We start from the raw sequence: 17,106 nt of genomic DNA, 5'->3' as shown, positions 1-17,106 counted from the left end.
TCTGTTATTATAGGCTTTTCCTTTTGTTCAGGTTAAAATTCAGTGATAACTCCTGTGAGAAGTGATAGACAGAGAGGGGAATGGATTCATGTTGTTAAAGGCAAACAAGAAACAGATGGTGAAACTTACCAAGTGTTTGAATCTCCTCCTCCCCCTCCTCTCCCAAAAATATCATTTATAAATAGCATTAATGAAAGTATTTTTGAAACAGGACCTTCTCTGTATCACGCCACATACAAAGTTGAGTATTTTCTGCTTTGAAATGGATTTGCAAGCCAGCTGGAGTTTAAGCATATGATCTTTGTTAAAGAATGTGTACAAGTAGAATATATTTTTAAGTGACTTTCTTTGGTCTGCAGGTACGATTCTGGTGGATAATATGCTGATCAAGGGGACTGCCGGAGGACCAGACCCGACCATAGAGCTCTCTTTAAAGGACAATGTGGATTACTGGGTGTTGTTGGACCCTGTTAAACAGATGCTTTTCCTGAACAGCACGGGCAGAGTTCTGGACAGAGATGTTAGTATTATTTTTTCTTTGCCCCTCTTACAACTTTATTATAATTTACATCTTGCATGTGTTTGTTGATATATCAAGTTTTTGTTATATAATTTAAATTTATTGTCTGGGTTTATCAACAAAACCTTTTTTTTTTCTTTTTTTAACTCCTTGAAAGAAGAATAAGAAAGGAAGAGGGACCATCTGTGTCTGAGAGAACCATTGTATCTCTCTTCTAACATCCTGGAAGCTTGTCAGACTTCTGAATAAGGAGAGGGTAGAGTGCTCAGAATAAAGGGTTGGTAACCTTGGGAAAGGAGGATGAGCACAGCCTGATTCATTGCGAAGTTGGAGAGTACAGCTAGACTTTGCTTGAGGACAGGAAGTTTAGTTGAACCACTAACAGGAGCGTGTTCTTGCAAGCAGTAAGCGTTGTTTGAGGGATGAGTGCGTATGTGCTTACAGAGCTTAAAAAAAAAAAAAATTAAAAGACAGTGAGCACAACTTTCCTGGCAATGCCTCAGTCCAGTTGTTCTCAGATGGCATGACCTAAGTATTTTGTTATTAAGAACAGATAAATAACCAAAGTTGAATGTGTCCTTTCTGAAAAACTTGAAAAAACAAAAACAAAACGAGTAGATTTAAGTAGTTCTCTAATGTAAATTTATTCTCACTTATTTGCATTCTGTCTTAAGTGCAAAGAAAAGTGTGTATGTGGGTGGGGGATAGGAGTGGGGGAGTATAACCAGTAATTGTTTAGAACTTAGGAAAACTCAAGGAGTACATCTAAACATGCCTGCTCTCTAATTTCTGGTTTATAAAATCCGAATGTCAGACTCTTAGCTTAGTGTACCTGAATCATCTCACTACACTGTTTGGGACTTATGACCCACTTTAAAGATGATATGGAGTGGATGGTCCCTAATCTATTTCACATCTGAAATACAGAGTCTTTAAGAGCTTTGTATGAGGTGGACAGTATAGGACACTCTCACCAGGATGGGCAGTCCTTGTACACCTGGGGAGGTCCATAATTCAGCTAACTGGGCAGTGGGGGCAGATGTGAAATGAGGACATCAGGAATGTGGTGTATGATGTTGAATGATTAGCAGATATTGAACCATCGCTGCATCCCTGAAATGAATCCCACTTGATCATGATGTGGGATCCCATTGATCCTTCTAATGTATTGTTGAATTCAGTTTGAATATTTTTGCTGAAAATTTTTGATCTGTGTTCATCAGGAATATTGACCTGTAATTTTCTTTTTTTTATAGAGTCTGTCTGCTTTTGATATCAGGGTAAAGCTGGCCTCATTAGAATAAATTTTGAAGCATTCCCTCCTTTTCTATTTTTTGGAATAGTTTGAGAAGGATAGATATTAACTCTTTAAATATTTGGTAGAATTCCCTTGTGGAGACTTCTGGTCCTAGACTTTTGTTTTGGGGAGTTTTTTTTATTACTCATTTAATTTCATTACTAGTAATTTGTTCAGATTTTCTATTTCTTATTCAGTCTTGAAATATTGTATGTTTCTAAGAATTTATTTCTTTTAGGTTGTCTGATTTGGGGCATATATTTGTAGTATTCTCTTATGATTGTATTTCTGTGATATTGATTTTAACTTTTCCTCTTTTATTTCTAATTTTATTTATTTGGGCTCTCATTTTTTTTTTTTTTCCTTATGGATCTGGCTAAAGATCAGTTTTCTTTATCCTTTCAAAAAAAAGCAGCTCTTAGTTTCATTAATATTCCTGTTGCTCTTTAGTTTCCCTTTTATTTATTTCCACTCTGGTCTTTATTATTTTCTTTCTTCTACTAACTTTGAGTTTTCTTTTTTTCCTAATTCTTTTAGGTGTATAACTAGGTTATTTGATATTTTTCTTGTTTATTTAGGAAAACCTGTGTCACTATAAATTTCCCTCTTAGAACTCTTTTCATTGTGTCCCATAGATTTTGGAAATTTGTATCTCTATTTTCATTCCTCTCAAGGTATTTTTTAAAAATCAGGTGTGTATGTGTATATATGTGTGTATATATATATGTGTGTGTGTGTATATATATATATATATATACACATATATATATATGTAAAAAATTATATTTTAATGGAAATACTGGGGATTGAACCCAGTTCCTAATGTATGCTGAGCACACACTCTACCACTCCCCTCATCAGTGTATTTTTTTAAATTTCCTCTTTGAGTTCTTTGTTGACCCATTGTTTTTGTTTGTTTGTTTGGTTTTTAGTAGCATGTTGTTTAGTCTCTGCATGTTTGTGTTTTATGCAGTTTTCTTCCTATAATTGATTTCGAGTTTCATACCATTGTGGTGGGAAATATACTTGATATGATTTCAGTCATCTCAAATTTGTGGTGACTTGTTTTATGGCTAGCATGTGATCTGTTATGGGCAATGTTTCATGCAGACTTGAAAAGAATGAAAAAAGACTTGAAAAGAAAACTCTGCTCCTTTTGGATGGAATGTTCTATTGATATCTGTTTAGTCCATGTGACATTTAAGGCCAGTGTTTTCTTATTGGTTTTCTGTCTGGATGATCTATCCATTGATATAAGTGGGGTATTAAAGTCCTCTACTATTTTTGTTTTGCTGTCAATTTATCTCTTTATGCCTATTAACATTTGCTTTGTGTATTTAGGTGCTGCTCTGTTAGATGTATACATGTTTACTAATATTATATTTTCTTATTGGGTTGACCTCTTTATCATCATATAATACTCTTCCCTGTCTTGTTCTTTCTTAGTTTTAAAGTCTATTAATTTAATTGAAAATCTATTGTCTCACTTGACCAATATTCTCTAATCACTATTGGCCGTGCAATAATGGTGATAATATCAATAATTAAAATTGTAATAGAAAAAATACAGTTCTGGCACAATCCTGTTATACTTACCTCAAAACTCTAGGCAAACTTTTAAAAGCTTTGAATACTGAGAAACTGTGTTCGTGACAATCCCAACATCTTAACTTCTCTTCTTTTAGACCCTAAATTGGTAGATGGACAGAGAGCTTTGACTCTAACCCAGGCCAATATCCATTTAACTACTAAGTTTTATACTTTTATATCACATCCACAGTATGTCTTGCATTTGTATCCATCAGACTAACTCCAGTACAAGCCCCCTTAGAGCTCATTTGACTTTGGAACAATCTCCTAGTAATTCTCTTTACTGTATTTCATGATTCAACCTGCTTTAGCTTCAGTGTTCCAAAGTACAATTCTGACCTTGTCAGTAGATGATTTTTACTTGCAAACTAGTTTCGCTGCATCTGGCTCTTGAGGTTTCCTAGATTCAAGCTGCAGCTTATCTGTCTCTTTTCCTTTTATTTAGAAACATAGAGACTCTAATCTAGAAAAACTGAACTGAGTGCTGCTCCCTCAGCATAATCTAATTTTTTCTTATCTTGCCTTCCCTGATACTCTTTTGAATCTATGCTTTGAAATTACTTTATCCATTGTCATCAGTTGAATGTTGTCTACTGCCAAGACATGTCTTAAATTTCTACTTTCTACATAAAATGTTCCCAATAGTAATACTGGTATGTAAATCCTACTCTAAACTTGAAAATCTTCAAAACTCTTTTTTGACTTGCATTATAGCTATTTATATTCCTCTCATATCAATTTTACAGGACTTGTTTAATACACAAGGACTATGTCATATTAATCCCAACCCACACTGAACTTTGCATATAGTAAGTACAATTAAATAAACTTAATGTCCTTGATAACTGATTGTGAAAAATCTACAACTTTCTAAATATTATATATTTCTATTCATATTTTAAAATTAATTATTTCTTCTTTAGGCAACTTCTGTAAACATACCATTTACTGTGAAAGTTTAATTTATGAAGGACATATAACTCTGGCCAGTCATTTCAATTAACTTTCTTTCATTATTTAGAAAGCATTTCTACAACAAATTGAGGCGTGTTTTTTTTTTTTTTAAACTGTCTTACATTTTATTTTTGAAATAATGAATGTGTATAGGAAGAAAAATCATGATAAAAACACCTTTCATTCCTGTAAGGAATGAATAAACTTTGCCTTTGCTTTATGAAAAATAATATCTATTCTTACTCAGGTTTGCTAAAAATTTATTTTCCCACTAAATTACTAAGCAATCCAAATAATGTGGTTTCTAGAAAAGACTCAGTTCCCCTTAGACTTTGGATGTATGATATGATCAACACTGTTCACATCAATAAATTCTATATAAAAACTTCACTTTGCATGTTGCATCTTCGGTGATTGAAAAACTTACAACAAAATTTTTTGCTTTTGTCTTTTTTTCAAATTACAAAATTCGTACATATTTATTGGAAAAACTTATTCCCTTACTTTTTACTGTTAACCTATTTTTCAAAGATAACTTCCATCAACTGATGGTACATATCATTCCTGAAACTTATCTATGTGTGTTAAAATGTGTTCAAACATATACACCAACATATGAATATGCATTCAGAGTACTATGCTAAATATTTGTTTTTATTTTGGAAAATAGTTTACATGTATTGGGATATATGAATGGTAGTTGTCGTAAATAATTACCCCTAGACAATTTATGTATAGTTTTTTTTTTTTCTGTTTTGTTTTATGAATGAAGCAATTTAAGAGAATTGCAGAAAATAGAATTGTCATGACTTATTTTTGCCACTGGTTATTAAAGGTAAACCAAAATTTCCCTAACACATTCCTAAGCATTTTGGAATCCCTAAACTCTCACTAACAGACTTGATGGAACTGTACTTGGTATATTTATGACCTTCTTATATAGCAGAATAGAATCTGTTGTAATGTGAGATTACAATGTGTGTTATATATTAGCCACAGGGAATTCTTGCTTTCATCATGATTCATTATGGTTGGAATTTATTGTAAGCTAAATTCTATCCTTGGTACTAACAGTTGGATAGGGAACTAAAGCTGACAGTGACAAGAGTTCCAGGTGACCTGGTTATATCTAATTTATGGGCACTTAGCAGGACTAAGTGGGGGCTCAGTGCACAGTACATTTGATCCTCTACTTGCGGAGGCTGTAACCTTTATATCCCAATGCTAGCACTCAATATAGAATTAGAAGTTGAGATACAGTGGTTTTATAGGTCTCTTTTGCAATATTTATAAGATAAATAACTTTAGAAGAACATAAATTGTCACCTGATTGTCTTCCAGAAGGTGTGCCAAGAGCTAATAGTACAGGTATTTATTCCATTTTTTACTTTATAATTGAAATATGCAGGACTTTCCCTTAAAAAATCTATTAAAGCAAAAACTTTAAAACTGGTGGTAAAGATGGAGGGCATCTAATTCAAATTCTTTCCAGAAAACTTCTAAGACCTAGTCTTTTTAAATGATCTTTTAGCCCCAAACTGGCAGAATTTCAGGGATGGGGCTTGATTTTATAGGATAGTCCATTCTATTCTGTCCCACCGTGGATTAATAGAAAATCTCTACTTACATTGAAAACACTCTTTGTAATACTTTTCATTCATCATTCTTATTTCTCCTCTCTGAAACTACAAAGGGTAAACTAATTGATCTTTTTATAACAACCATTCAGGTGTCTGATAAATCTTGTGATTTTTAGCGTGAGCATCTCCAATTTCATCACACGTTCTCAGCGTGATTAGACTTCACATCTTATTTGCCCATAAAATGGTGCCTATTACAATCCATCTATCTCTGCACCTGATATAATTAATGAATATGAAGTAGCTTGTGTTATTATTTCAGCCGCCCATTTAGTGTTGGCACATAAACTCATCTTTTACTCATCAAAATTTCACAATTATATTTTCACATTAATGTTTGTAGCCATTTGTTACTATATTTGATGAAGTTTTTTCTAATATAAGTGATTTTAAGTTATTATTATGGAATTATAGATTTTTGAAGTATTCTGACTTATTAGAATGATTTAAAACCTTGTCTTTTGTCATCAAATGTATTATACATCCTCCTGACCAGTGTAACATTCACAGATTTTACCCACATTACTTTAGTACTTTTATGTATGTCAGTGATTAAGAGTGAAATGGGGTAGATATTGGAACACAGAGCTATACAGCACTTCACTAGAGACCTTCCTCCATACATGGATAATGATGCTTCAATTTATTCTTTCCAGGTACATTTATTCAGTCAGGTACAATAAAATTAAACTACCGTTCTCTTTATTGGCTATAAAAATATCTTAAGATTAAACTATGTTTTCTTCAAGTTAGGTATAGTTTCTACAGTATTCTTCTCACTTAGAAATGTGACATTTTTCATGAACCTATCCTAGTTTCCAGTAATTGTTGCTATGTCTTTAAATTAGTTTTACTCCAAATATTTAATAATTTATTTTATAATCCAAGATTGCCAGTTTGTATTTTACAGATTCATGGGGTTTTTGTTTGTCTGTTTGTTTGTTTGCTTTTTTGGAATTTTAGCTTTTTGTAAGTAAAAAATAGTTTACATTTATTATGCATTAACATATGCCTCATAAAAGCTTATATAAAACTTACAACATTCAGTCACATTGCTGTTTATCATTACCTCCATTTTTAGAGATGAATAAACTAAGGACAGAGATTTTGCATCTAGATCATACAGTTAATAGGTTATGGAACTAGAAGCCAAGCAGTACAACTCAGGTAATAATCATCTGTCCTAGACATGGTGCTAGTTCCTGGGTAGAGAGATGGTCATGACCAAAATAACACCCAAGGCTTTGTGAAGCTTCCCATTTAGCGAAGGGAGACAAACTTCAAACAAATATATAAAATGTATAGTATGCCTTGAGTTTCATGGGAAATGCAGTACGAACAATAAATAAAGAGAGGAAAAGTTAAAAGGAGAGAGCTGGCTGGAGGCTTGTTAATTTAGATGTAATGGTCAGAAGAGATCATTCTACCAAAATTATATGTAGAGAAAATTTTATAAACAAAAAATATTTTAAAAATCACAAAGAAATATTTTGTAGCATGAAGCACTTTGACTCTAGTGTCAGAGATGTAAGTGTGCATCCCACATCTGCAAGCCCTTGGCCACAGCACCTGAGTAATAAATGCCCCTTTGATGACACTCCCCTCCCCCAAGAATTTATCACGAGAAATTAGGCAAGTTAGCACACATGTATGTGTAGAATGTTTACTGAAGTATTGTTTATAATGACAAAAGTTGACAACATAAAACATCTCATAAATTTTTACTTAGACCAACTATGCAATAGACTTATGGCATCCTGTTAAATTGCACTGTATAATTTCATTGTAGTATATGTGAAAATGTTACAGTAAATCTTCATTTACAACCATGACATAATATTCACTATGTGTATGTGTTTGTATGTGTGTGTATAACAGGTGTATATTTGGAGAGAGGAAAAGATTAGCAAATAATCATTTAACTATATAGAGTTAGTAAGTTTAATTGGGTTGTAAATGGATTCTCTTGGTTATCTGTATTTTAATTTTATCAGATATGAAAATATAATATTTTAGCAAAAGTATAGGTGAACACAAATGTTATATAATCTCTTTACTCCATGGATATTATCATTAATGCATTTTTTATATATATAAATTAAAGGTTCATATCATTGCTTCTTTAACTTGGAAGGACAAAATTCATGGCATCCCATCAAATCTCAGCATTAATTTTGTGATTGTATTCATCATCAGTCCTCTAATTAAGAACATAATGCTATCTGAGACCCTGTATTTTGAAAATTGAACCACAGAATAATCATGATTACCTTCTCTTGTCCTTAAAATAGTGCAAATAGATCAATTTTTATAGATTACTATGATTTAAAAATGAACAAGCATAGAAAATTGTATTAACCAAGTACTTTGACAGAAATGAGACACTTCAGTTTCAATTGTTGTTTTCAAAAGATGCAATTTCTGCATTGCAGCCGCCAATGAACATACACTCCATCGTGGTGCAAGTCCAGTGCATCAACAAAAAAGTAGGCACTGTTATCTACCATGAAGTTCGAATCGTGGTAAGGGACAGGAATGACAACTCACCCACATTCAAGCATGAAAGCTACTATGCCACAGTGAACGAGGTCAGTTTTTGTGCATTTCTATTTCCTTTTTATTGATATATGTGACCGACTATATACCTCTACAATAGTAGTCTTAACTGTTCAGAAATATCAAGAAAACATTTTTTTAAAATAATGCTTTAGAAGAAGTAAGGTCTGGATGACTTCTGGTATGATTTCATGAATTCACTTTGCTATAGGAAAAACAATCTATGTATGTATAATGACCAAATTACTGGTATTTTTTAAATCATCTTGAACAATTTAATGCCTGAATCTACATACATACCTGCTTATTGAGGCTCATCAGGAGATATTCCTTTGTCAATATATTCTTAACATCAGTTTCCCTTTGATAACTCCTCACTCTGTTCAGATTAACTTCCTCATATCTTAAAAATATATCCATTTCTTCAGCTTTGCTCACACTGCTCAGTTGACTTAGAATGGAATCCTGCCTACACTGCAAGTCTCCAAGTTTTTATTTATTTTTCAGAGTTTAGCTTATGACCCGTTTCCATTTCTCATTTCTTTAATCACCCCCAAATATATACATTCATTAATCTTCAATTTCTCGAAACTCTAAACTCCTACAGCATCTGGATAAATGTCAGTTAGAGTGACACAATTTATAGAAACATCAAACATTTTACCTTAACCATGTATATGTTAAATATATATACACACACACATATGCATATATACATATATATACTGCAACTACAATGCTGCCTATAAAATAGATTTTACTCTGTGCAAGATTGCAAGATATTATCCATGCTATTTCTTCTTTTACTATGACATTCAGTTAATGCAGTTACGACTAGAATGATGTAAATGTTTTTCAAAAAAATCAGTTTAAGGGATTATTGGTGCAAAATATTGTATACTACATTAAAATTTAAAAGACAGGTATAAAGTCATTATCACAGATTTATTAAAAAAAGTTTCTAAAATTAAAGCCCTCGTTAGTCACTCTTCTCCTTCACTATGAGAAAACCAAGACCTAGAGCAGCACATGAATTGGCCACTAAGGTTTAAAATTCCTTGTTTGCAAGTAAGGCATAAGACATTGCAAGTATTTTTCTTTCTCTGGGTAATTGGAGACTCTCAATTAATTTTGGACAATTACATCATTAAGTAATTAGCCTGGTTGGTTTGAAGAACAAATTGTACAATCTAATTGTTGATCATTCTTAAGCAATTTTCAGAAGATAAATATTTTCTGGCAGTGATGTCTTTGATAACACATGCATCCCATTTCAAAAAGTTCCTTTTGCCGTAATAAAAAGTAAACGAGGGCAAGACAAGGCAGATGTAATGCTTTCTTGAGCTTGTAAAGAATTAATCTCACGATAATACAGAGGTTATATTTGTCCTTGTCTTTAATGCTGTCTTCACAGACAGCGCAGTTTTTTTTTCAGTCACTATTAATTTGTTCTTTTTTTTTAATCACTTTGAATGTCACCCTAAATGTACTTTGCTGCTGTGACATGATGTGATTTATTGGAGATAATTTATTGATACTTTCTGGAAGAATGTTTTCTTGCAGATAAATGTTTTACAGTCAGAAATAAATAGAGGAAGGAAGAGGAAAGGAAAAGAGGGAGGGAGGGTGGAAGGGAGGAAAGGAGAAATGAAGGAAAAGGGAGGAAAGGAGAGAGAGGGAGGGAGAGAGAAAGAATTCAAGTTTTGAGTTATTTTAAGCCTATAATCTGCAATTTAAATAGCTTTGCATTTTCTTTGCTTTACTTTGAAAATGTGCTTACTGCAATATGTTTCATAATTCCAAATAGATTACAAGCAGTACACAGTATCACTGTATTATGTAGGATGTTTTTTGTCATGTCGGGTAAGTATTATTGGAGTAATATTTTCTATTCTTTTACTCAAATTGGGACTAATTGTAATCTATTTAATTATTTCTTTGATTCAGTTTCAAAAAAGGAAAGGACTTAGTTCAGATGTTGCCTATGTTTTCTAGGAAATTTACCTCTTCATATTTCACTAGTCCATAAGTTGTTTGGATTAGTTATGCTTTATTATTTTATAGTTTCATTTAATTCAGCTAGATTATATACTTAGGCCCAAATATCAATAATAGAAGTATATGCAGTTAAAAATAATAATACATAAAATGTATTCTCTTACTTTATTTTTTTTACTATACTTATTTTAATGATTAACTCCTATACTCTGTCCTTAAAACCTTTCGATTATTTGATCTTTTGTGGTTTCTTAAATACTTTGCTTAAACAATTACAATAAATATTTGGCTTACTATTTTTTTGGCAATAAATACCTTAGAAGTATGAACCTCACTTTTAATAAATAATGTTGAACATTAATTACATCCTAGCTTTGGATATTAATTTAAGCATAAATTATTCTGTGCAATTAAAAGATAACATATACAAATATAAAGGAATTATACTTCTTTCCTCTTTGTTCCTACTTAACCTTCATCAATATATTTCAATAGCATTGTCTTAGGAATCTTCTCACCCTGTATACAGAGGTGGTACTATGTGGCTATTTGAGGAGGTTTAGATTCACATAATCTGTATCATTTCCAGTCATACAAAACATAAATCTTCTTCTGACTGAAGAATGCCAGATAATTGAGACCAGTTATTCTCTTGAAGATAACTAGATGAGGTAGGGAAATATAAATAAATTAACAAGCAAATGAACAAATTAATAAACAAAATAAATAAATAAATAAATAAATATATTGACTTAAAGGAAAAATCAAAAATAAAAATTTGAGGACAGTGACTAAATCTAAATGAATAGGATGCATAAAATGTGAATAATGCTTTCTTTTGAGGATATATATATATCTCACATATAAAGATATATACTTACAATAATAATAGTTATAAACCATGAGATAACTGATAAATGCATTCTAATGTTCTTGCTGCCTAGAGCATGAAATAACTAATAAATAACAAACATATTAATCAAAATAAGGAAAGGGAACAAATGAAAAAGAACATAGAAAAAGTAGGACAAAATATAATCAATTTAGTAAGAGTAGATTTAAATATTCTGTTCAAAAATTACATGAAAAGTAAAGGGAAAAATGCTTCAACTGAAAGGCAGATTTTTCCAAACTAGATTAAAAATTAAAGTCAAATGTAGGCAGTTGACATTAAACACTATTAAATATAAGGATTCAGAAGTTTATATGTAACAAGATGGAAGTAGATATATCAAGTACTTAGTTTGCAGAAGCTGTTGTAGCTATGCTATTATCAGACAAAATGGAGTTGATGGCCGAAAACATTAGTAGAGAATAAATGGAACTTTCATAATGATAAAGATTCAATTTGCCAGACAGTTATAGCAATTATGAATTCAATTGCACTTAATAACATGGCCTCAGCAATAATTAAGTGGGTATTGAAAGAATTAAAGGAGAAATAGAAAAATCTATTATCATAGAGGGATATTTTAAAACCTGTGGCAGGTAGAACATTAGCCCCTCAAAGATGCCCATATCCTAATCCTTGGAAAAAGAACTTTGCAGATGTGATTAAGGTTATGAAAGTTAATCAGGAGATTATCCTGGATTTTCCTGGTAGACCCAATCTAGTCACATGAGCTCTTCAAAGGACAGATTTCTCTGGCTGAAGTCAGAGGGAGTCTGAAGAAAAAGGGGGAAATATGAAGCAGAAAGGGAGATTAAAGAGAATCAATGAGTGAGAAAGACTCAACCTGTCTTTGCTGACTTTAAAGACGAATGGAGCCATAAGCCAGGAATGCAAACACATTAAACTGAGAAGGAACCCCAGCTAAGAACCACCTGGAAGTCAGATCCCTCAGCCCTACAAAGGCAAAAGTAATAAAGTTAGCCAATAATCTGAATGAGCTTGGAAGTGAATTTATTCCTGGAGTCTCCTAAAAGCAACCGAATCCTGCCAACCCTTTGATTTTAGTTTGCTAAGATTTGCCTTTGACTTCTAACGGATCTGTGAGATAATAAATGTATACAAATTTAAGCCATTAAATTTATAAGAATTTGTTATTGTAGCAATAGAAAAATAATGCAAAACTACTCCTAGTAACTGACAAAATAGGTAGGGAAAAATAACAGAAAGGGCTTAGAAAATTTGAACAATGGAATTAGCAAAATTGACCTGGTAGATTCCATGGAGAAACACTGTACTCAGCAACTGCAGAACTCATTCTTTCAAGTACATGAAACATTTATAAGAATTTACCAAATGCTAGTCTATAAAGGAAGTGTCAATATACTCCAAATGGCTGAAATTATAGAATATATTTTCTAATCACAGTGCAGTTGAGCTTAAAATCAATTAAAAAAACAACAGAAACAAACTAGAAATTTTACAGTTATTTAGAAAAGGACATATAAGACTCTCATTATTACTAACTGGTATTATTGCATATGTAGAAACCCAACAGTATTTACATATAGATTATTACAGTTAATAAACAAGTTCAACAAGTTTGCTGGAGACAAAGTATCTTTTTGCAGGGAAAAAATTTTTTTTGAAAAAAAGAGCAACAAACAGGAGGCAAATTTAATATACGATTCCCTGATCATAGCACCTATCAAAATGGATTTTCAATTGTATCTATTTATTTTAAATTAAATTAAGATTTTAATTGAAAGAAAGTACAATCCCATGTCTTGGTAAAGATATGGAGTAACCACAACTTTCATATGTTGGTAGATGAGTAAACTGGTACTATTATTTTAGAGATCTGTTTGTAGTCTCTACAAAAGATGAACAAGTAGATACCCTATGATTTAGCAATTTTGCTCTTGTGGTACATGTGTCCACCAAAAAACATGTACAAGAAGATTCATTGATGATATTTCCATAATAGTCATAAATTGGCGACAATTCAAATGTCCAACTATGCTAGAACTGGCTTATCATTTGTTAATTGCATTTTTCTTTAATAAAGTTAAAAGTTCTGTGTTTCACTTTCCTCATGTAAAAAATACGAATAATAATACTAGAACACTTAACTCACAGGGTTTTAATGGGTATATGTAATAAATCTTAAAATAGAAAAGAAAAAAAAAAGCCCACCAATTTTAGTGCATAACTTTACCTGTATATTTTGTAACAAATTTTAAAAGACAATATGAAATGAGTTATCCTTTTATCACTTATTTAAACCTGATATTATAAATATATATATTTGTTCGTTGTATCTGCCCTTGTTTGTTGTATCTGCCTTATTAGAATTGAATTATTAGAGCAAGCATTTTGTTTTTTTCATTGAGTAGAGTCGTGCCTCACATATTGTAGGAATTCTATAAATAGACTTCTCAGTAAATTAGAAATGGTATAATCATGAGATAGGAAAGTATTATTTAACATATATGTTCACTTTGATTTTTCCTGAGATAAAGATGAGCTAGAGAGTAGGAGTTTGTTTTGAGTTAAATTTGAGAAGAAGCTTATAGGTGGGAAAGCATTTTAAGAAATGAGTAAAAACTTTCTAGGTTATTGTGATAAATCACATAGGTTGACAAAACAGTGATGAAAACAAAAGAAACCCAGTTTTGTTTTTTTTTTATAACTTGGTAAATATGAGCTATGTGCATTGTAGTACTTCTCACATAGCTCAAGGGAAAGTTTTGTATTTATGTAAATTATAGCTCTTTTTTTTCCCAATAACTCTAGGGCGAAATTATGTATTTATTTGGATATGACTATCACACTGCTTGTGAATCTTTACCCTACTTTTCATGTCCCAGAAAAACTAAAGTCATATTGATTAACATTAATATGGTTCCCCTTTGACTAAATGTCCCTTTTTTTTCCCTCTACACGATTTTCCTACTTGCACAGTTTTATGAAGTTCAGTGCAAAGGGTCCCAAGAGAAATACAGCCAATTTAGTAAATTGTGTTTGATCAAGTTCTCTAAGTTCTTAATAAGGAAACTTTAAAGGATGTTTCAGAAATCAAAATTAAAATGCCATTTACAATTTAGGAAGATAAAGGTTAGTAGTTGAATAACCTTGGGTTTCAGGAACAATCAAGTTGTTTCTTAACCATTGACATTACAAATTTATCTCAGATTATGTCCTAACATCTTAAATGTCTGTAAACTTTAGATTTTAAATAATTTTAGTATTTATTTTTCGTACTTCTTTGAATTTTAGGCATACTCATTAGGAACTAACTTGACATCAGATTAATTTTAAATCTGTTCTTATCTAAAATATGTTTATAGATTTCTGCATAGATCTTCTTGCCAATTTAGTGGCATCACATATCCTGATCACATGTCCTGAATGGAATCAGGACAGATTCCAATAACAATGATAGATGAATTCTAACAATTATCATTTATTAAGTACATTTATTAATGTTAAGTATTTTCCATGAAACATCTTGTTTAAAATTAACTTATACCTACACACAGATTCAAATTATTTCTGTATTTCATTTTCCATGATGAGATGAGACAGAGAAACATTAATTTGCCCAAGGTCTCACTGCTAATAAGTGGCAGATCTAAGTGAGAAACTGAGGCAACCTTCAAAACTGAGTGCTGATCACCAGATTGTATGTGTATATGTACTCTATAGTCATATATAGATATACAATTATTTTTTATACTGATTAAGTTGCAAATATGAAACCCCTTAAATTCTTAACATTTCATTGTGTATTTTCTAAAAGCAAGGGCACTCTTCTATATAACTATAATATAACCATCAAAATCAGTAAATTACATTAATGCAATACTAGTATATAATCTACAGACCCCAAGATTGGCTAATGTTTCCAGTAAAGTCCTTTGTAGGTCAAAGATTCAACCTAAGATCACACAATGAATTTAGTTACTTTCTAGTCTCAATCTTAGTTACTTAATATTTCCTTGACTTTAATGACCTTAATAATTTCCAGTAGTGGGGCTATTTATAGAATATTTCTCAACTTAGAATAACTTGATATTTCCTTATGATTATAGATTTTTTTTCAAGAATACCACAATAGTGATAGCATTTTCTTCATAGTACATCACAAAAGAGACTCACAACATCAGTGTGTCCTATTACTGGTAATGGTAGTTTTTATCACTGTGGTAAGACAGTGTTTACCAGGTCTTTCCTCTATATTTACTAATCTTTGTACTTAATAATTAATAAGTAATTAAAACTATTTTGTGGGGAATGACTTTAAGACTTTGTAAATATTCTGTTTCTCATCAAACCTTCACCCAACAATTTTATTAGAGATTTATGAAACATTGACTTTTTGAGAACTATTGATGAAAATGCAAATTGCTGTGGTTGAATATATTCCATCTTCTCTTTGCCCCTTGAACATTTTTTGAGTGCTTTTTCAAGCATTATGCAATACACTAGCAATAAAGATTTAATTACTAATGAAAATGTTAGCATACTGAAATGGTGAATTTGGGAATTTATGAAATATTTTGCTTGATAAGAACCAACCTGTTTTCACTAGCAATATTTATTTAATACAGTTTTTTAAAATACAAGCATGAACTAAATTGAATCTCTTAGTCTTTCTGTAGAGTATCTCAAAAGTATTTTTCCTTAAGGCTAAAAGATAACATAATTTATCTTTGATAGAATACATATTCAAATTGCATCACTTCAGATTACTGTATATCTTGAGTTCTGTTATGTGCCAAGTTATGTTTATTTCCTCCTTCACTTCCTTTTTTAAAAAACTTTATTAATAAAAAATTATGAAATTTCCGAAATATTTCATAACACTTGAGAATTAACACTTTGAAGTCTGACAGTTTGTGTTGCAATCCTTATCTGTGAAGTATTAGAGTTGTGACATCAGGCAGAAACTCTCTTAGCATATGGTTCCTTAACCTTAAAATAAGTTTAATAACAAAAAAATGTTACAAAGTTACACTGAGGTTTAAAGAGATAATGCTTTTAAAGTACTTAGTACAGATTCTAGCCATTTTTTCTTGCAAGTCAACTCTGCCTTGGAAGTACACTTTTTAGAAATACTTGTATATCTGAAAACTAAGGAAATGCAAAAAATAAATTTGTAAGCAGGCAGTAATTAGTGGAACATCACTGAGAACTTCAGCTTTCTCTCACAACAGTGAAGTGACATTTCTGAATCTATCCAATTTGAGCTTTCATTTTTTTGATGAGATTCTTAGTTTTGTGCTATTCTTTCACATTTCATAGTGAATGTATCATCTCCTTCTACTTAATACAAGTATTTTTAAACATCCATTCTTATCAGTCATTCTGCTGGTAGACCTAAATACACAAATGGTCTCCATGATCAATTGTAACAGTGAGATTCCATGTATAGTTAAGACTGTTTTTTTGGGGTTTTTTTTTTTGTTTTTTTTGTTTTTTTTTTGAGTGAAGGTAGATTTATTCAGAGAGATACATTGAAAGGCAAGAGAAAGGCCACAAAGTGTGGGAGTTGGGTGCTCAGATTAAAAGTAGGTACACATTCCATAGACACAATGCGAGCTGTCTCCGAAAAGGGAGAGAGAGAGGGGCGGCCGTTAAGACTGTTTTTTTTTACACA

The 17,106-nt window shown here is 31.5% G+C and overlaps 1 protein-coding gene across 1 annotated transcript in view; it reads left to right on the top strand.

Moving 5' to 3' along the window:
• Positions 1-17,106, top strand: part of PCDH15 (protocadherin related 15) — a 1,335,438-nt gene that overhangs the window by 962,325 nt on the left and 356,007 nt on the right. The window contains exons 9-10 of the mRNA XM_032491427.1: positions 360-520; positions 8,434-8,589. Of these exons, the coding sequence (XP_032347318.1) occupies positions 360-520; positions 8,434-8,589 (317 nt within the window). The remainder of the gene's footprint in view (positions 1-359; positions 521-8,433; positions 8,590-17,106) is intronic.

This window comes from Camelus ferus, chromosome 11, assembly GCF_009834535.1.
Source record: "Camelus ferus isolate YT-003-E chromosome 11, BCGSAC_Cfer_1.0, whole genome shotgun sequence".
In the NCBI taxonomy this organism is placed as follows: Eukaryota; Metazoa; Chordata; class Mammalia; order Artiodactyla; family Camelidae; genus Camelus; species Camelus ferus.
This window is presented reverse-complemented; position numbering and strand designations above follow the sequence as displayed.